Below are 21,134 nucleotides of genomic sequence, written 5' to 3'. Positions count from 1 at the left end.
CAACCTTTTTCCATTAAAATAAAGTTTACATTAGCGTAGCAACGTTCTATTTATAATACAAAGTTAGCCACAGATGGCCTCGTCACGAGTGAAGTTGCATATTACCTTCAGTCCACGATTTGTTTACTACCTGGAGGCTGTGTCGTTTTTTTTATAAAATATATTAATATCGCATACAAAAGTGTAATAAATAACATTATGATAGGAAGTGATTATACTTTGGAGCTCTGCAATGTTTTCCATTCGGGCCAAGTGAGTGTGTGTTATGTAAATAGATGGTACTGTTTGAAATAAACACAATAAGCAAATGTACAGTTGTGAAGAAAATAATATTAGCAGTATTTGTAGTATGTAAAAATGTAATATAAAAATTTAGCAATAGAGTACCTACTAGGTATAAATTATGATCAATGTCTAATTGTCTACGGGAGTATGGCCCGTTGATGTCTTTTATATGAGAAAGTGTGACTTTGCTAATATCATTTCATCAGGACATATTTTGGGTTAAAAATAGCTCCTGTTAGAAAATTTACTAGTTATTTATTACTGTTAGAATGTACTAGTTACTTTGTAGAAGTTTTTTGAAAGAAAGTATGTTATAATATAATTTAAATCTATTATTATATCTAAAATATGTAGATCTGTCCGTGTATATATTGGTGTAATTTGGTATGTCTATAATTTAGTTTTAACCGTCATCCACACTAACTTTTTCTCTAGGGGCTAGTGAGTTCTCTGTGGGCTTTTAAAAGTTAATAATAATAACTTTATTAATCGAAATGTATTGACATCGTTTACTCAAACAAAACATTTAAAGTTATATTCATGCAGAATTAAATAGATGTTTGACTTATGCAGGTTGAACCTGGGAGCTTCCTTCAACGGCTTACTGGTGGTGTAAAGACAGGTGTAATTCTTAAAGATGTATCATTTATCACACATAGTGGAGAGGTCACCGCCATTTTGGGGTCTAAAGGTAACCTAATTTATTCATTTAAATTCGTTTTAATTTTGGAGTAATTCAATGTTCCATGAAATATTTTAAGTATAGGGCCTTGGATAAAAAATATAGGCAAAATCACCTGCATCTTGAGCACACCCTAAATACACATCCTCGCGTACATAGGTACCCCCACTTTTACACTATCACACAACACAGCCAAATTAGGTATTTCTTAGTTTAATTGTATTGATTATTTTTCCGACCCAAATATCGACCAATAGAATTGCACCATTCGACGTCACGTGGTACAACCTACATGGTATTATACTGATAATTTTTTGTGAAAATTTTCTCTGGTCGTTGCTTCAAGAAAAGTATTAAGTAGTTGTTTTATTCATTATGAAATTCTTATTTGTTAACTGTACATTTCGTCTCATGGTGCATTTCTATTGGCCGACATTTGGGTCGGAAAAATAATCCCCCGAAAAATGATGATTTTTTAACCTGAAAAACTTGACTCCTTCATTTGTTTGCAACGAACGAACCTATCGGGAAATACCCGATAATTTTGAAGCTCGTGTGGTATTCGGGGGATTATTTTTCCGACCCAACGAACCTATCGGGAAATACCCGATAATTTTGAAGCTCTTGTGGTATTATAAGTGATTATTTTTGTTTTTTGAATAGTTTTTTATGTTCTGTAATATTTTAACCTTCTTGTTTATATTATGTATTCCGTATTGGCTATATGTTTAATATAATTGTTTTTTTATTAAATATAATATGTAAGCTGTACGAAATAAATAAATAAATAATTTCATCAACGATTTTCAGTTTTCTACCATTTTTTTTAGTATTACTTTAGATTAGGGTTCAATATTTTTTTAAATATAAAACTTGGTTTTGCACTTCTTGCACTTTACTCATCATACTTCTTTTTTTTAGTTTAACCCTTACTAGGGTTGCCTGTAAGAGATCACTTTTTAGCGATAAGGCCGCGCGTTGCATCCCTTATAATTGTTATTTATTGTGTTATTTGTGTTTTTTTTAACTAAACGAAGTGTGAATAAATAAGTAAATAAAGTAAACCTTCTAACTATCGTAAACCGGTTGCGTTAAAAAAATACAAACATCTTTATATCTGTGTCCTACTAGTGTAGTACTGTCTATCGAAGTATATTATCTTACAATATAATTAAACAATAATTATATGTGTTATATATTACACTTAAAATACTGATTAACAAAAGTTCGTCGTCTATATATATGTATATAACAGTTATCTTACATAGCATTTATAGTCATAGCCGATATAAATGTATATAAAAAGTAGGTAATATATTACTAATTAGAATATATCTTCAGGAAGTGGTAAGCGAGCTCTCTTGGACGTCATCAGCCGCCGTGTACCCTCAAAAGGCCACATTCTGCTTGAAGGTGTGCCCTTAGAAGAGGATCATTTCAGAAACACATGTGCTGTAGTACGTCATTCAACGAAGTTGCTTCCAGGTCTCACTGTTCAGCAGACTCTGTCGATGTCTTTAACCAAGGTATGTGGATTTCCTACATATGAGAAGCTCTTTACGAGTAATATGGGCCAAGTGGGTGAGCGTGCAACTCTCATCCCTTAGTTCGTAGGTTCGAATACCAAAATGAACTTTCTAATCACGTTTAACACTCGTCAAAGGAAATCATCGTGCCGAAACCGGCATGCCTTCATGTCATTCCAACCAAATAGTTGACGGCCAGAAACATTGATCACCTACTTGCTTATTTAAAAAATGGGTCACGAAACAGATACAGAAATCTGAGGCCCAGGCCTTTGCCTTCGCGTTTTTTTTAGCTTACGATGAGTATCCGCTGAGCCACAACGCAAACTTTTTTCATACAAGACTTTGTAACGCGTATTTTACATCAGCGTAACACATAAGGCCTTCGAAAGCAAGGAACAAAATCTTATTGGGAATGGAACTGATTTTTAAACTGGCAATAAATCCTTTCCAAACCATTATCATATCATTGATTGATTTATGTTTACCGTAAAAGTAACTTATTTAATCCATAGTGTTTGTACTAGCCAAGGCTGTACATTTTGCTCACTCAAGCTTTCTTAGTTTTATAAGCGTGGCGATTTCCTAAATCGTCGGAGTTACGCCCCGAGTGTATAGCCAAACGTAGGCACTCTCTTCAGTTACATTGCATTCATTCGTAACATAGCAATTAACATTTCATTATTTCGCTTATATTCTAGTGTTGTACGCGAGTGGTTAATAAAGAGTAAAAATAATAAATTTTATTATTAAAAGCATGATGAATAAAGCGTGTAGTGATACAATTAACATTACAATATAATTAATGAAAATTTATGGAAATTTAAGCTAGCCAGTTTCTTTATCATGTATCAAATGATAAAGGTTTATCAGTCAATACAGACATATGCTTCCAAAATTATAAAATGTCTTTGTTTTAGATTTCAGGATATCTAAAATCGTCAAAGGTCAAACAGGTGATGGCAGATTTGGCGCTTTCTCAGGTAATTTGTGACCAGACAATGTTGTTTATGAATACCTCATCAGATTTATAAGTAAACTGTTTGTCCAGGTTTCACATAAATGCGTTACAAGTTTGACTAAAAGCGAATATCGAAGATTGGTGATTGGTGTGCAGTTGATACGAGACCCAAGTAAGAAAATGTTCAAATAATTCCTTTTTTAAAAATAATGTGACTGTCACTGATTTATAAAATGTCCAAATAATTCTTTTTTGTAAAATAATTCGACTGTCACTTATTTATAAAATGTCCAAATAATTGTTTTATATAAAATAATTCTATCGTCACTTATTTATAAAATGTCCAAATAATTGTTTTATATAAAATAATTCTATTGTCACTTATTTATAAAATGTCGAAATAATTCTTTTATATAAAATAATTCGATTGTCACTTATTTATAAAATGTCCAAATAATTGTTTTATATAAAATAATTCTATTGTCACTTATTTATAAAATGTCCAAATAATTGTTTTATATAAAATAATTCGATTGTCACTTATTTATAAAATGTCCAAATAATTGTTTTATATAAAATAATTCTATTGTCACTTATTTATAAAATGTCGAAATAATTCTTTTATATAAAATAATTCTATTGTCACTTATTTATAAAATGTCGAAATAATTCTTTTATATAAAATAATTCGATTGTCACTTATTTATAAAATGTCCAAATAATTCTTTTATATAAAATAATTCTATTGTCACTTATTTATAAAATGTCGAAATAATTCTTTTATATAAAATAATTCGATTGTCACTTATTTATAAAATGTCCAAATAATTGTTTTATATAAAATAATTCGATTGTCACTTATTTATAAAATGTCCAAATAATTGTTTTATATAAAATAATTCGATTGTCACTTATTTATAAAATGTCCAAATAATTGTTTTATATAAAATAATTCTATTGTCACTTATTTATAAAATGTCCAAATAATTGTTTTATATAAAATAATTCTATTGTCACTTATTTATAAAATGTCCAAATAATTGTTTTATATAAAATAATTCGATTGTCACTTATTTATAAAATGTCCAAATAATTGTTTTATATAAAATAATTCGATTGTCACTTATTTATAAAATGTCCAAATAATTGTTTTATATAAAATAATTCGATTGTCACTTATTTATAAAATGTCCAAATAATTGTTTTATATAAAATAATTCTATTGTCACTTATTTATAAAATGTCCAAATAATTGTTTTATATAAAATAATTCTATTGTCACTTATTTATAAAATGTCCAAATAATTGTTTTATATAAAATAATTCGATTGTCACTTATTTATAAAATGTCCAAATAATTGTTTTATATAAAATAATTCGATTGTCACTTATTTATAAAATGTCCAAATAATTGTTTTATATAAAATAATTCGATTGTCACTTATTTATAAAATGTCCAAATAATTGTTTTATATAAAATAATTCTATTGTCACTTATTTATAAAATGTCCAAATAATTGTTTTATATAAAATAATTCTATTGTCACTTATTTATAAAATGTCCAAATAATTGTTTTATATAAAATAATTCTATTGTCACTTATTTATAAAATGTCGAAATAATTATTTTATATAAAATAATTCGATTTTCACTTATTTATTTTCTAGAATTTTTTTTTCTTTTTTGAATGTCTGTCTCTTCCATTTACTAAGCATCATCATTGTAAGCATATTTCTTAAGAAGTTTATTTTTTGTTTTCTGTTGATATTGAGTGTGAAGAACTTAGGAAATATTCCAAGTTCCATCAAAATCAGTTCAGTAGTTTTGAGATATAGGTTATATGCATTGTTCCTTTTTTAGTTGATATATACTAGGAGTTGGTTTTTTTTTATTTCAGTTATACTACTCCTGGATGAGCCAACATGGGATTTGGATCCGCTCAATACCTATCTTGTTATATCGATCTTATCGAATATAGCAAAGAAATATGGTTCGGCTATTATACTTACTATGGAGAAACCGAGATCAGGTAATTGTTTTATTGTTATATATACTTATTTCAAACAAGATTTTCTATAATTATAAATTCTCACCCGCTCAACTTAGGCAGTGTACAAACAAATATTTCTACCTCGATAGAATTTCTATTTATTATATGTATTGCAATAAACAAAGCCAAAACATTGATAAACAAATTACATGAAACAGAAAACATGAGTACATTAATAGATAAGAAAAGAAAAGTGAAATTAAACAAACGACAACTTAATATTTTAAAGAAAAAACTAAATTGTAATAAAGAAAAAATCTTAAGGGAACAAATATTATACTACTGTACCTACTACATTTGATACTTAAAAATTGGGAGCTTAAAAAGGAAATAAATCGTTTCACTACTTCTAATTAGTACTGGTGTAAAAGGGGAATCCCCTTCCGATAGTGTTAAAAATCTTCTACACTGCCATACAAAAGTCTATTTTAAGTTAACTATATTAATACTGTTAAGAATTGGTTCTGGTACGTTTTCAAAGCTGCCCTGCGATTCTGTAACTCACTTTTCGAACTCACACAGCGGTTTTCGCATCGGCGGTCGCTCTGAAATCAGTCGATCTGTAGGTATATCAAATTTGCTCATGATGAGCCATGATTTGCCACTTCCAAATAAGCAAAGAAAATTTTAATAATATTTTATATACTCACTTATCTAGATTTTACATGAATTCCACAAAATTTCCATTACTTGTATTATTAAAGGAATAAATATTTTTAAACATCAATAATTTTTCAGATGTCTTCCCCTTTCTCGATCGTGTCGTGTATTTATGTTTGGGAGACGTGGTCTACGCAGGGCCTACCAGAAACTTGCTGGATTACTTTGGCAGCATTGGCTTTCCATGCCCACAATTAGAAAATCCATTGATGTATTACTGTGAGTATAAGAAAGTTTTTTAAAGGTTGAAAGGTTCTGAGTTGAGACTTAACGAACCTATGAGATTTTGACATAGGAGAGTCATAGTTCGCACTAAGTCTAGACTCTGAATTTTACCCCGGTAATCCCAACTAGTTTTGGTGCTTCTCCGTGATTAGAGGTCGGCTGTCATCTTTCTCTATTCAAACTAAGTCAAAACAACTTTTTTCAAATAGGTAACCAAGAACACTTATGAACGTCAACAGAAAAGATTTTAAATTGATTCTAAATATACATTTACTGCATTTACTACCAGTTCGAAAGTTATAGGCGTAGAGCGGCCGAGAAGAACTGGCAAGAACCTCACGCCACTCTTTTTAACCGCTTTTAATTAATTTTAAAAGTTTTGAGTCATACAAATTGTTTGTAAGGCAGAGCAGCCTTAAATATTTGAACAGGAGCAAATCAATCCCTTGGGATTACCTAATCCTTGGATTAGGATCGTTTAAATAATCCCAGTATTAGTTTTTATTCTTAGGCCAGATCCAAAATCTCTCCAGTCGTAATACCCGTCCACTCTGGAGCGTGATTTTAATTTTTCGGTCTACCCTCATGTTCTATATACCCCATAATATACAATAGCCAGCTTCAAGGCTAGGCTTTTCATTAGTCCTTTTGGATCTAGCCATATTTGGATATTATTATGTATTACTAAAGAAAAAATATTTCTTCTAAATTTGCTTTATATTCGCAAATATTACTTAGATCCAAGGGTAAGTAGTACTAAGACCACATAATATAGACTGACTCAATATAAATAGCACCACTTTTTCATGGTTTTCTTTTTCAGTATGTCTATCAACAGTTGATAGGCGATCGCGAGAGCGGTTTATCGAGTCGAATCATCAAATAGCTGCTTTGGTCGAAAAGTTCAAAGTTGAAGGTCAGGGTATTATGCAGGGTAACCCAACAGAACACAGCAGAATTATAAACCCAAATAAAATACAGATGAACTATGGCAAGCCTGGAGGCGTTAAAGTATTATTAATGATTTACTTGTAAGTACTATAGCACTAAGTAAATATGAAATCCTCTCAAAAAAACAGCCCAGGTCGCTACTCCTGTATTCGACACTATTCTTAAAGCCACAGCCAGCAACGGAATACTTGGCGTTGACATATCGAACGACGTTCGAGTTTCCCGTTCATTTGGAGAGTGAGGCAAGACGGGTGATGTACCGTCAGGCCGTGCGGGCCACCGCTTGAAACTATATTATAAAGCGCAAATTCGGCCCCACATGGAGTACTGTTCTCACCTCTGGGCGGAGCCTCCTGCCCGTTTGCGTCCCGTTCTATAAAAAAATAGTAAGCTTGTGTTCAACGAGTTACATGAAAGCTAAAACTAAAATAAGATTCAGCAGAAACCCATAACTCAATAGAATTCAAAGGAGATTTTAATTTCAATATAAGGTTTACGGTTTAAGACATTTATTTCTTATTAAGAACATTACGGCATTCACTTTCATTAGAAAATATACTAATACAAGAATACATAACGCTTATCAATTATTTGCATGTTACAACAGTGAAATGTACAACCGCTGGTAAGACACAGAAGACTTATTAGACAATTATACAGCACTCGGTTTTCGCACCATTATGTGACTTACGTCGTTAGAAGACGTTTTTAGGGTTCTTTGTTTGGTTAATGATGTAGTTAATTAAATTTCAGACGAATTCTACTATCAATATTTAATTTTAAGAAGAACGGAATAAAACAAATGTCTATGCGACTTCTGTCACTACCAATCTACTTCTGTATTCTGTGGGTGTTCTACAATGAAGCAAAGGTAAGGTTTTCAAAGGCTTCACGTAACTAGCTTGGATTTTTTTTTAAATGCGATGTGGCCGCGGCGGCTAATACCTTTTCAGACTGACTATATATATATCCATACAGGTGAGTATGTAAACAAAAGTGCACACTTTATTCAGCTAATCTGATGGCCCGAAGCAACCAAAGTCCGACCTTTTGTAAGCTGTAGTTTTCTACATTCACCTTCCCAGAAATTATAGATTATTACACTGCCGTGTAATGCTTTTGAGGGGAAGGTGATTATTATTTTAAAGGCAAGGTGCCATAATGTGGGAGAGTATAGAGACCATAATTTTTCAGATTAATTATAAATACCTTACCTGTTCTTATTATTAAGACAATTAATATGTCATTTGCATGCGTATTTTTATATGGCTGATTGTACGGTTTTTTATAATTAATCAATCTGAATATAACACTTTCTTTGCAAATAAATAATTTATTATTATTAGATCAGGTGCATTATGTGCTCATTCAATACTTTGTTGAGTTTTTCTGAGAAAAATCACTATGGGGCTATTATATTATCGGCCCAGCCGCCTAGCACAGAATGGTACTCCGACCTCCAGCTTTAATAAAACAACTAAGACATCAGATAGTATTTCAATTACCGATTGTTTAAAACAGTTTTTTGGGTTTAAATACGACGTTTATGTTTTGATTTCAGGATTACCAAAGGGCTTTTATAACGAAAAGTGGACTTATCTTCAATGCTATATTGGGAACATATTTCATTAGTATTATGAATACAATTTGTTTATGTGAGTTATATTTAAGTATTTTTGTTGTATTTTATCAACATTTGTTAAATAGTATGTTTAAGCAGGCAAAAGTTTACGTTTAAATTCCTTTTAAGACAAGCTGAGAAAACTTTCCATGCAGTTCTATCTACTAATAATTGAAGACATTATTTAGAAGCCAATAGCAATCTACCATTAATACATTTTATCGATATCCACAGATGGGCCATACCGAACACGTTACTACCAAGAATCCCAAGAGGGGTTGTATAGTGGAGCTAGTCTACTTCTAGCATGGAACTTGGTATCGCTACCATTCTCTTTCATCTCTACATTTGCATCTGCTGCAATTATTTATCCGTAAGTATATAATACTCATGAAACATACGTTATCAACGCCATACGTGTGTAGCGACATTTATAATCTGCGCTTACAAAACAGCGATGACGTCATATCCGGAAACGCGTTAACGAAGTTATTCTGGCCGCTGAAAGTATATAGAACTTCTCTATATACGCTCTACCCACTGGGGCCTTTGGGCAGTCAGTGGGTAGATTGGTTGATGATCATTCCTTTAGGTTGGAGTACCATCATTCCTCCACGAGTCTTTTGGATACTGACTGTTGACATTGTTTTCAAACTATTTTTCATACGAACTTGTTCTTAAACAAACTGTCAGCTGATATTAATTATTAATACCATTTACTTATGTATTGAATTTATATTTTATGAATAATGAATTGTAGACCGTAATCTAGAATCTATCGCAAATAAGACTTTACTACTTTATGCACGCCAAATGTTAAAAAATTGGGTCAACTTATTGAAGACACATTTACCCATTTAGTTGGTAGATAATCTATTTAAGATCATTATTGTTGTTTAAATAAATAACTAACTAAATAACTAGAGACTAATATAATTAAATCAGCTTTTATTTAGTAATTGGAAAAAAGGAGGGCGAACAAAGTGTGTGAAAGAGAGAGCCTCCGAGAGCGAGAGCGAAAGTTAACAATGACAATGATGTTCTATTAAGGCGGGAAATTTTTAACAATAATTGTGTATCTATTGAATGTATTACAATCTTGATAAGACTTACATACTATTGCTGAACAATATTGCGTATTGTTTAAAGTAACTTTCAACTGTTTATTCTAAAACGCAGTCAATTGAACCTTCAGCTGAAAGTACTTAATCCTAACATCGTGTTATTTCTTTTAGGATACTAGGCGACATAGCAGAGAGTCTGGAATACATATACTTTGCATTGATACTTTGGTCTTGCTATATATATGCAGAACAGCAATCTTTAGCTATCATGATGGTTGTCAAAAATGGTTTAATTGCAGCAATAATTAATATTTACATTACCTGTATTTACGTTATGCTGGCAAGTGGAGTTTTAAGGTATGTTATTCTAATTCCCTCGATAAACTTGATGAATAAGGTGCAAAAAGCCAAATCATTTACTTATTTTATATACATATATTCAAAGTAAAAATTTACGAATCATTAAGCTTAAACTTCAGATGCGTTCAATACGTAGTGAGTCTCTCATCTTATGTTTTGACACAAGGGAAAGAGTACCCAGACTTTTCTGTGAATCTTACATAGTATATGACAGATTACTTTAGTTGGTAATATCGTTTTTTATAAATGAGTGTGCTAATATTTCTAGATAACGCTTGTAATTCTATTTTTTGATAATTTGCTGCGTATTGAATATCCTGGTATTGATGTTAATGGGAGCTACAATATCTCCAAGCTATTGTCGCAAATAACCTGACAGTTTTTTCCGTAAAATCTATAAATGCTACAGCTCGATTCACAAAAGGGCTGATATACCACCTTCCCCATAATTGTCATAGACAGTAAAAATACATAGAAATGCCTCTAAGTTCTTGACAACACTACAATATTAATATATAATGTTAAACAAATTACAGATCCTACAAAGGCTTCGAAGAATGGCTTTTCTATCTTACATACGCGACTCACACACGCTACGCATCAATATTCCTCCATCGTAATATATTCAAACAACCAACATTCAACATCTTGCCGTTCAGTGACGAAGAAAACTGTTCGTCAATAACGAATTTAATTCAAACCTCAAGCAATTTAAATGCCACCTCTAACGGTAATTGTAGATATGCCAGCGGTAAAGCATTTTTAACTGAAAGATTCACATCTAAGAACTTCGCGGGTGACATTTATCTTAGCGGCGATTTTAACCCAGATTTTAATTTGGGTGTGTCTTTCGCGTTTTCAGTTGGTATGATGGTTTTGAATAAATTTTTGTATTTGCTTCCGTTGCCAGGATATATTACAGATAAATTTCGGGAGTAGATATTTTAGAATTGTTTATATATTTAGGTACTCAATTATAGGTTAATCAAGTGTTCATTTGAACAACAGATTATAATATATAGTCTTAGTATAGTCTATTGGAGAACCTACACAGGTTTTGCTTAAGTATGTTAAATATAGAGTAACAATCATTTTGGAAACGTTTTGCTTACTGTATAAAGTGCGTTTTCCAATTACAGAGCATAATGCGACTCAGTGCCGCACAATGCCGCATAATGCTGAAGCTTAGTTGGAACGTGAATTAGTTTTCAAATGCATGCGTGCGCTAAGTCAGTGTTGAAAAAAAAATATTCTAAATAGAGTTAGCAACCTCATTAATGTATAAATAATGTGGTAAACAATAATAATTGGTTGAAACTTACGCTTATTTTAATAATCAAATTATTTCATTAACATTTTTTTACTGAAATAAGAGAAAACCTTTAAAGAATCTAAGGTTTTAACAAGCTAAATTAACAGTAAAATATTTACTTTCATGTAAGAAGTTAACATCTTTTACGTTTTGAGTATTTTTTTTTCAAAATGATTTTCTAAAAAAAATCTATACTTTTTCAAAACCATTGCAATGTTTACAAAAGTATAATCCTGTAAAATAAATTTGTTTACCGATCCGAATTTTAAAATAAAATTGTATTCATATTTTAAATGTGGAATATAAAAAAAGTAACTATTTATACCTTCATCCATACTTATATTTATTATTTTTAGCAGTTTGAAATAACTTTAATTATTTTCAAAATCTACGACGAAACGAAAGCCTTATTGGAAAACGCACAAATTGATTATGCCCACAGAAGATAATAGAAACTGTTTTCTATTTAACTATTTCTATGAATAATATTATTGTAATAACACACATGTTATGTTTTTATTCAATGAAATAGTGAAAACTTTTTTAAATCGTATATTTCTTGTTAAAATTACTTACATAATATAAAAAAATCATAAACAATATGTTGCCACACCTTTGCAAGTTTATGGATAACCATAGATAATAGTTTCTGTTTGTGTTTCATTTTCACTCTCACATGGAATTGGTATGTTGTCATCTAAAAAGGTAAATGTATTATCTACTATTTCATTAATTATTTATACTATTAAGTAATAAAAAGTAAACTTACGTCCATATACCACAATTGTTTTATTTATTTTATTCACAGACACCTGAAAAAATTATTTGCAATTAGTCTGGAACTACTTTCGGAATTTTGACATAAAATATAAATTGTATCTAAACTGTCATGCCCATACTGAAACTAAACATTCAATATGTTTATTCCTTAATTCAATTTAATGGGTTTGATAGATAATGATACAAAAATATAACAAAAGATTGAGGAAGGTGATCCTATACTGTTATAGGATCAAAATATATCTTTACTACTAATATCCAAATGTGTAAGCTACAGCTTAATAGAGTATTTAGCATAAATCCCAAAGAGGTTGGTTATGACTCACATACATCATAACAAAATAGGATAAAGAAAATTTATTTAACTTAGGTACATATTCACTAGTTGATGGTAACTATGCATGTACCTTATTAACCATACAATGTTGGTATAATATGTTATTACTCATTAATGTTTTGAAGGGCTAATAAAACATTAAAAGTGTGGCACTAAAGAGACAATCAGTGGTTGTATGTGACAATTTAGCTTATCCTCAGACATATTATCATATTACATAATCCAGGCTTGGCTTGAATGTGGTTGTAAAATGATTCTAAACAGTACTGTTATAATCAAACAAAGTTAAAATAAATAAATACTTACCGGTGATAAAATGAAGTCTCTATACTTCTTAAGATATATTTTTAGGGGTTCAACATAATTGTCAAAGCCTAGAGAATTCATTGCAAACAAAATATCCTCTCCATTTATAGTCTTCCGTTTCTCCATTTTACACCTTTCACTGGCCTCGCTTGTTATGAATGAAACAAATTCTGATATGCATTCTTGCACACATTCTCTGGCATCTTTTGCAATCTAAAAATAGATATAATTTCTGACATTATTTCACTGAAATATTTAAAAAAAAATTAGTTAATACTACAAAGGATAATAATATTATTATATATATAAAATTTAAAGTTCTCCATATCATGTCCTTTTACCACAATTCAATTTAAATATCCCTATGCTAGTTGTAGTTACTATGAAAGATCATGTAGAAAAATCTCTTTGAAAGTTTAGTCCACTTTCATGTTATATTATTTTTTAAACAATAATTAATATTTGAGATAATAGAAGCCAGGTGTAAGTGTGCCTTCTGACCTATAACTGAACATGACAGGTTGTTATTACTTAATAAACTAATAGACACACCCAATAAAGTGTTAATTCATAATTCATTAGCAGATGCTCATCTCATAATCATTTCCAATGCCCCATCTATTAAAATATAAGACAATATATACAATATCATGGTTTGGTAAAAGAAATATTTACTTTTCCTTTATCAGGAATAGCTCTCTTCATTATCTTTGCTATATTTGCGATTGGTAGAAATCTATCCTGTTCTCGAAGTGGTGTGTTTTTGTACCCACTGTTGGAATCTGAGTTATTACCATCAGCATCTGTAAGAGTAGGGTCAAATTAGTATGAAAAGTTATAATATGTTGGCCTGGCTAACAAGGTTATTTAATTTAAATTGTGCATTAGTTAGGTAAGAAAATAAAATGGTTTTAAGTATTCCACCTAACACATTTTCAATGTTCGAAAAAGTTATACCTAGACAATCATCTGACTTAACTACATAGGTCTCTTCGTCCACTATGAATCCATTTTCTAATCTCACTAATTCGCCCCCAAGTTCGTCACCTTCCATTGTAAAGTATTTTGATGGAGATTAAACATAAACAATAATGAACTAAGTTTAAAGATTTTTATAGCATACGATTTTCAATAGATTGAAGAAGAAAACTATTGACAAAAATTATTAAATAAATATTATTAGTAAACTGGAAATTCCTTTATTTTTTCAAGGAAATTGAAAAAGTCCTTTACGAATCACTCAACAAGTCAACAGTCAACACTCAACACCACAGAACAGTGAACACTAATACTTCTAGCTCTAGCGAAGAAAAACAACAACTTCATAGTAAAAAAAATGCTTACACCAGCGCTCCAGTGAATGCCATCGGTACTATTGTATGGCGCGAGAATTTAAAATGGTATGCAATTACAGAATTTGAATTTTTCATGCAGAGAAATAAAACAAGGACTGTGCATGTGTAACAATTTTATTAAACTTCAATAATTAAATTAATAATGTTAATATCACAATATATAGCACAGTCTCTATCTCGTTAAAATGTTGATATCACAACACAAAAGCGTCAATCACTGGAGTCTCTTCGTAATTGATGATTATACAGCACAAATTATTAACAAGAACTATTTATGTTAATTCAAACACTGAACTTTGTAAATGAATCGGGTGGTAGAAAAGAAACAGTAAAACGATTTTGTGATTTTCACTTCACTTCATTATTTTGTACACAGTGTTACTATTAAAGAAAAACCTGAAGTCCCTTGAAAAAAAACGACAGATTGCACTCTGGGAGTGCCGGCAGATGTGAAAACTAGAATATTAACGTTCTGCATTTTTGATATTTTGGAATGGTTAGGGAATAATTTTGCACGTATTGCTTTAATAATCAGTATAAAAGTACTATCATTTATGTGGTAGAATACAATATTTACTACTATTTGTCCTGACGCGAGTTTAACATTTTTTACCCATTCCAAAAAATTGTACAACGCCGTTAAAGAAATTTTAATTTTAAATTAAAAGTTTTTAATTTAAAAAAAAATGTTATTTTTTATTTATAATACTACAAAGAGTAATTATTTTATTTTTATCTCACACACTGTTTATATATGTGAAGAACATGTTTACTAACATGACTTCTAATCAATATATACAATCTCATGGCTTGGTAAAAGAAATATTTACTTTTCCTTTATCAGGAATAGCTCCCTTCAATATATTTGCTATAGTTGCGATTGGTAGAAATAGATCATGTTCTCGGAGTGGTGTGTTTTGTACCCACTGTTGGAATCTGAGTTATTACCATCAGCATCTGTAAGAGTAAGGTCAAATTAGTATGAAAAGTTATAATATGTTAGCCTGGCTACAAGGTTATTTAATTTAAATTGTATATTAATTGTTAGGTAAGAAAATAAAATGGTTTTAAGTACTCCATCTAACATATTTTTAATGTTTGGAAAAGCTATACCTAGACAATCATCTGACTTAATTACATAGGTTTCTTCGTCCACTATAAATCGAATTAATTCGCCTACAATTTCGTCACCTTCCATTATGAAGTCTTTTGATGGAGATTAAACATATACAATAATGTGCTAAATTAAAGTATTCTATAGCATACGATTTTCAATAGATTGAACAATTGACAAAAAATATTAAATAAATAATATTAGTAAACTGGTATTTTCTTTTTGTTTTAAGGAAATTGGAAAAGACCTTTGCAAATCACTCAACGCAAGCAAAATTACAATATTTTTACAGATACCGGCAAACTTTTTGAGAATTAAACAAGGGAGTGGGGAGTGGGGGGAAAGATTGCGCATCTGGGACATAAACGTCAACTAATTTATCAATCATGCGATCCATACATCAACCTCCCGCCACCCTCCCCTCCCAGTGATACCTAAAAATCGCTTATGCGCAGGCAAGGACATTTGTTCTAGATGTTTGCCGGTACCTGTACGTTCAATTGGCAGATGACAATTAACAATTGATGAGGTAGTTGTGAGTAGGTGTGCCAAACGTTAGGAAATTTGCCTAAAAACCGGTGGCTTAAGTACTATAACATTTAAAAAACACTTGATATATTATTATAAAGAATATTAAGAGTTTTTAAACACATTTTTTATATACAGATGCATTTTATATATACTTTATCGAACTTTCGTAAGTGTCAATTTATTTAAACGTTGTCACCGTTTCTACTCGCTTATTACTTTCGCTCATTTTTTTATGATTGTTCCTACTTTCGTATATGGGTAAAAAAAATTAAGTGTGGCATACTCGTATAAATGTCTCAAGTCTGTGCATAAAATATAAATCTGTCTGACTTCAAAGTTCTTTCTCATTCTACTTGATCTGTGTTCTCACTTCTCATTGGACAATGGACATTTGTGATTGATGACTGATGGTTATATTTTCATAATTTTTTCGATGTTTTAAGAAAACATGAATTGGATTTCCAATTGAATAGAAAGTAGACTAAATAATTTTAACGCGGCTTGTCTGCTTCTGAAGATCAGCTTAGTTTGTAGATTGCATAAAGGAAATGTACTATAGCCTTTTTATGTCAATAACGGATAACCAACTCAACAGCAAAAAAAACTGTCAGGTTTTAATTGTGTTAACTGTTAATTAATAAATAAAATTAAGAGCATCGTGAAGGCTGGTTACGTTAAGTATTTTGAGAATCGCGTTAACTAAGAAATATGGGTGTTCCGAAGTTTTTCAGATATACCAGTGAAAGGTACCCTTGTCTAAATGAGTTGGTGAAGCAATATCAGGTGAGCTTCTATATTATCCCAAGAATATGTTTCCTAATAAAATTATTTCTGCTAAATGACCAATATGTCAACCAAAGAGGGTTTTGGATATTAAAAACAGTGGTGTTTTTTTTAGATCCCCGACTTTGACAACATGTATTTGGATATGAATGGCATTATACACAACTGCTCACATCCTGATGACTCAAATCCACATTTTCGAATCACAGAAGAGAAAATATTTAAGGATATTTTTCATTATTTAAGTGTTTTATTTCAAATTATAAAGCCAAAGAAGCTGTTCTTCATGGCTATTGATGGTGTTGCTCCAAGGGCCAAAATGAATCAGCAGAGAGGTCGACGGTACTAAACATTAAAGAGTTTACTAGTATTATAGAGAGTAATATTGATAACAGATAATACCCTAACCTAAAATTTCCTATAAAATAAAAAAATATATGTTTTTATTAAATTATTATTTCTAGACATAATAAAATGGTAAGTATTCAGGTGTTTCATACTTTTAAGTAAATATTTATTCAACTTCATATGCTTTAATTGAACCACCTGAATTGATGGATTCATAGAAATATTTATCCAAGGTTGGATAAAGATTTTGTAGGTTAATAGAATATATTAATTATGTTTATTTTTTGTAATTCCAGATTCCGATCTGCAAGGGAAGCGGAAGAATTAGAAGCTCAGGCTAAGGCTAAAGGTAAATGTTTTTTTACCAATGAACTACATAAAATATAATCCATGATTGGGAATGGGCCTCCCAATGGGACGTAAACAAATTCTTTATATGTTTTGCTGGTTGTTTTCCTAAATGCGGTCAGTGGGTACACATACACAACTTGCATATTGAAATACAATTATATATTTATTTTTGTATAAAATAGATATTCTTGCATCTTTTGCTAGGAGTATTCAGTGGAAACTTTAATAACCCAGTACAGATACCAATCCTATCCACAAAATAAACTAATTCTTTTTACTTATGTAAAACATTACCATTACTCAAATATAATTTATGTTTATAGGAGAAGTGCTTCCAACTGAAAAGAGGTTTGACAGTAACTGTATTACACCGGGAACTGTTTTTATGGCAAGGCTTCATGAACAGTTGAAATATTTTGTAAAAATGAAGATTACCCAGGATCCATTATGGTCAAAAGTTAAAGTGATTTTATCTGGACATGAGGTATGATTTCTTAGTTTAATTGCTAACAATTGTTTACTCGGTACAATAAAAACCTATACAATATAAAAAATGAATTAGGTTAAAAATAAATTTAACATTTTATAAATAAATTTAAACTTTTTGCAATTCATAAAATTATGATTTTTATGTTGCCATTTTTTGCCAACTTTATCGATATTCAAATGTCATTAATAGAATAAACCTTAATATTCATTTTAGACTCCCGGAGAGGGTGAACATAAGATTATGGATTATATTCGTTGGGCTCGTTCTCAACCAGACTATGACCCAAACACCCGCCATTGTTTGTATGGTCTTGATGCCGATCTCATTATGTTAGGAATGTGTACTCATGAACCACACTTTGCTTTACTAAGAGAAGAGGTAATATTTTGCTTATTTGTATTTCATTTTAATTACTAAAATTAAGACTTAGTAATATCTATACTTTATCAAAACAACAGCTTGGTTTCACCTAGTTTATTTGATAGTCCATGTAATAATTGTGTAAATTTAAAAGGTAAGAAGTAAACTAAATATCTATAAATATATGAAACAAAGTTGTGTTAGTTACACCACTTATAACTCAAGATCGGCTGGACCAATGTTAGTTATCTCATTTTTGGTGGCATCTTCTCTGCTCCGAATAGCAGAATAAGTTATAAAATATGGGATAAGTTATTAAATAACAATAAATTGATTAATTAATTTTACGAATGCAAACAGCATGTGGTGCCATCTGTTGACAAAACGCATAATTTTACATTGAATTCGTGTCAGTTCAAGAAAGTCCGATCTTAAGGTGAATGAGGAGATGCATAACCAGGCTTTGATCTTGATTGAAGACATGTGTTACCTCATCAAAAAATTTTGTATATTAGAAAGTGCTTTAACATGAAGTATCGTAATATTTTCACTAGAGAGTAAAGGCCTAATGTGTAAAACTGCCATTCTTCTTTCGCAATAAAACATTTCTGTATTTGCAAAAAAAGTTGTAAAAGTTGCAATGTCAATAACATTAATGCTAAATTAAGTTTAACTGAAGTTTACACGATATTATTGGACTGTTAGGTGGAACGAAGTTCACCGAGTAAGGTAGTATCTAAATATTATAAAGTGAAATGCTATATTTAATATTTTAGGTCAAATTTGGCAAAACAACCCAAAGAGCGACCAGCCCAGAAGAGACCAACTTCTATCTTTTGCATTTATCTTTACTCCGAGAGTATTTAGAACAAGAATTCATATCTATAAAAGAAAATCTTCCATTTAAATATGACATTGAGAAAATTGTTGATGATTGGGTTTTAATGGGATTTTTGGTTGGAAATGATTTTATTCCCAACTTACCGAATATGCATATAAGTAATGATGCATTGCCGCTTTTGTACAAGACGTATATGACTGTTCTACCGACTTTAGATGGTATGTATTATCTGTTTTATTCCATACTATTTACAATTGAAATTTTTTAATACTAAAATATTGTTTTCTATGTACAACATTATGTTTAGGCATTTCTTGCATAGAAATTTAGACCCATATTCGGAACATATATAGGTCATTATTTGTTTTATTACAGAGACAAAATTGTTTTACAGAGCTTAAGACATTTGACTTTTATTCATTTTTCACTAAGATTTTGATCTGACTATCCGATTATGTTTGACCCGACACATTATGATTATATTTGATCTGGTACATTTATGAAATAAAGTGTCTATCGTATGTGCCAAGTATGTATTGATTGAAGATTCATATTTAGCTATAATTATGAATCTTTTATATATATCAGATATGTATTATATTTTATTTATATAGATTATTTAAATGCAATATTATTTTATGAATGAATTCAATCATTATTAATGTAAAATTAAGTAAGCAAAGAAAATATATCCATTAATATAACAGAGATGTCAGACTTGTATTTTTGTAATATTTTTTTTTCAGGATATATAAATGAAGCCGGTGACCTGAACCTAGCTAGATTTGAAGTGTTCATGCAAGAGTTGGCTAAAATAGACAAAGAGAAGTTTCAAGACACTTATGCAGACCTGAAATATTTTGAAATGAAAACTGGAAGACGGCCTAATGCTAATGAGAGAAAAGATGTAAGTTTTGCTTATATTTTTAGATAGTTGTGCTTACCTACCCTAACTATCTTTTAAACTATGAAAGATTGGCGACTTAATGCAATTTGACAAAAATTACCAACATTAAAATCTTAAGTATAGCTATATCACGTGAGGATAATCTAACTATACTCTGATTTTTCGTTTCGTAGAATTCTGACAGCTATCAGATATATTTGACATGCCAGAGATTACAAACCTTTTTGGCCGGGCACATTTTTCAATTTCAATACGAGACAACATCTGACTCTCCAAACAAACATTTTATTTGTTAGTGAATGTATCCATTTTATTATCTGCGGTGATCAACATTAAAAGTGGTTTTTCGGCGACTGATAATTACGTCCCTTGTCATCAGAAACTGTAAAACACGCACAAGTAAAGATAACATTTTTATTTTAAAGGTTTACTAAACCTGGAATTGGTAGGCAGTGATGCCAGCTAAAGAATACAATAAAGTAATTAAAGTTAATTCGATATATGGTTCGGAATATTGAAATATATGGGTCATATTTGTCCCTTTTTCGGTGGAAAACATTTTTAGTAGTAACATTTATTAAATGTTAGAATTCTACAGAATTAAATCTGGAGTTTTCGTTCAGTTTCAGTATTACTGATTGTTCTATATATTTACATTAAATGTTTATTTATACCGTTATTCCAGTACAAACCGAACAATGATGATACGTTCAACGTAAACATAGACGATATAAAGGCAAACAAACCAGATGATGAATTACAAGCTCTCATCAATGCTACACAGGAAATGGTAATTATAAGTATAAGTACTTTTCATATAGTCTGTGCGGCACCCATTTTATGTTGACAACACTGTTACGTCATTATGGTTTGACAGAATTTTGATAGTTTTCTTTATAAATTGTCTAATAATTATATATTTGTAGCTGACCT

The 21,134-nt window shown here is 30.4% G+C and overlaps 3 protein-coding genes across 7 annotated transcripts in view; 2 read left to right on the top strand and 1 right to left on the bottom strand.

Moving 5' to 3' along the window:
- Positions 1-111: 111 nt before the first annotated feature.
- On the top strand, positions 112-11,603 carry LOC125060421 (ATP-binding cassette sub-family G member 5). The gene is made up of 13 exons (XM_047665323.1): positions 112-252; positions 859-976; positions 2,309-2,493; positions 3,414-3,476; positions 3,545-3,626; positions 5,353-5,484; positions 6,244-6,384; positions 7,214-7,421; positions 8,095-8,212; positions 8,903-8,996; positions 9,197-9,335; positions 10,198-10,383; positions 10,923-11,603. Exons 1-13 carry the CDS (start codon positions 199-201, stop codon positions 11,323-11,325), a joined length of 1,923 nt encoding a protein of 640 aa, XP_047521279.1. The 5' UTR covers positions 112-198; the 3' UTR covers positions 11,326-11,603.
- Positions 11,604-12,234: 631 nt separating this feature from the next.
- LOC125060426 (transcriptional activator HAP3) lies at positions 12,235-15,689 on the bottom strand. Of its 3 annotated transcripts, none has more exons than XM_047665329.1 (5): positions 15,590-15,689; positions 13,797-13,924; positions 13,122-13,334; positions 12,468-12,510; positions 12,235-12,395 (listed from the first exon to the last, which is right to left on the bottom strand). In XM_047665329.1, the coding sequence occupies exons 1-5, from the start codon at positions 15,672-15,674 to the stop codon at positions 12,322-12,324; spliced, it is 543 nt and encodes a 180-aa protein (XP_047521285.1). In that variant the 5' UTR covers positions 15,675-15,689; the 3' UTR covers positions 12,235-12,321. The 3 variants fall into 3 exon arrangements, with proteins under 3 accessions (XP_047521285.1, XP_047521284.1, XP_047521286.1); XM_047665328.1 differs by lacking the exon at positions 15,590-15,689 and adding an exon at positions 14,079-14,401; XM_047665330.1 differs by lacking the exon at positions 15,590-15,689 and adding an exon at positions 14,100-14,400.
- An 808-nt stretch (positions 15,690-16,497) lies between these two features.
- LOC125060195 (5'-3' exoribonuclease 1) overlaps positions 16,498-21,134 on the top strand; it is a 40,019-nt gene continuing 35,382 nt past the window's right edge. For all 3 annotated transcript variants that reach the window (XM_047664965.1, XM_047664966.1, XM_047664964.1), the window contains exons 1-8: positions 16,498-16,904; positions 17,020-17,246; positions 17,549-17,601; positions 17,927-18,087; positions 18,307-18,471; positions 19,230-19,512; positions 20,041-20,201; positions 20,887-20,991. In XM_047664965.1, the coding sequence (XP_047520921.1) occupies positions 16,830-16,904; positions 17,020-17,246; positions 17,549-17,601; positions 17,927-18,087; positions 18,307-18,471; positions 19,230-19,512; positions 20,041-20,201; positions 20,887-20,991 (1,230 nt within the window). In that variant the 5' untranslated portion in view covers positions 16,498-16,829. The remainder of the gene's footprint in view (positions 16,905-17,019; positions 17,247-17,548; positions 17,602-17,926; positions 18,088-18,306; positions 18,472-19,229; positions 19,513-20,040; positions 20,202-20,886; positions 20,992-21,134) is intronic.

The sequence above is a fragment of the Pieris napi genome, chromosome 21 (assembly GCF_905475465.1).
Source record: "Pieris napi chromosome 21, ilPieNapi1.2, whole genome shotgun sequence".
Taxonomy (NCBI): Eukaryota; Metazoa; Arthropoda; class Insecta; order Lepidoptera; family Pieridae; genus Pieris; species Pieris napi.
This window is presented reverse-complemented; position numbering and strand designations above follow the sequence as displayed.

Coding starts and splice junctions, on each gene's coding strand:
- LOC125060421 (XM_047665323.1), top strand. CDS start 199: ATGATAGGAAGTGATTATACTTTGGAGCTCTGCAATGTTTTCCATTCG. Junction 3,627..5,352: donor GCAGTTGATACGAGACCCAA/GTAAGAAAATGT, acceptor TTTTTATTTCAG/TTATACTACTCCTGGATGAG. Junction 6,385..7,213: donor AAATCCATTGATGTATTACT/GTGAGTATAAGA, acceptor TTTCTTTTTCAG/TATGTCTATCAACAGTTGAT.
- LOC125060426 (XM_047665328.1), bottom strand. CDS start 14,175: ATGGAAGGTGACGAACTTGGGGGCGAATTAGTGAGATTAGAAAATGGA. Junction 13,925..14,078: donor TAAGTCAGATGATTGTCTAG/GTATAACTTTTT, acceptor CTACTCTTACAG/ATGCTGATGGTAATAACTCA. Junction 13,335..13,796: donor CTATTCCTGATAAAGGAAAA/GTAAATATTTCT, acceptor ATCTATTTTTAG/ATTGCAAAAGATGCCAGAGA.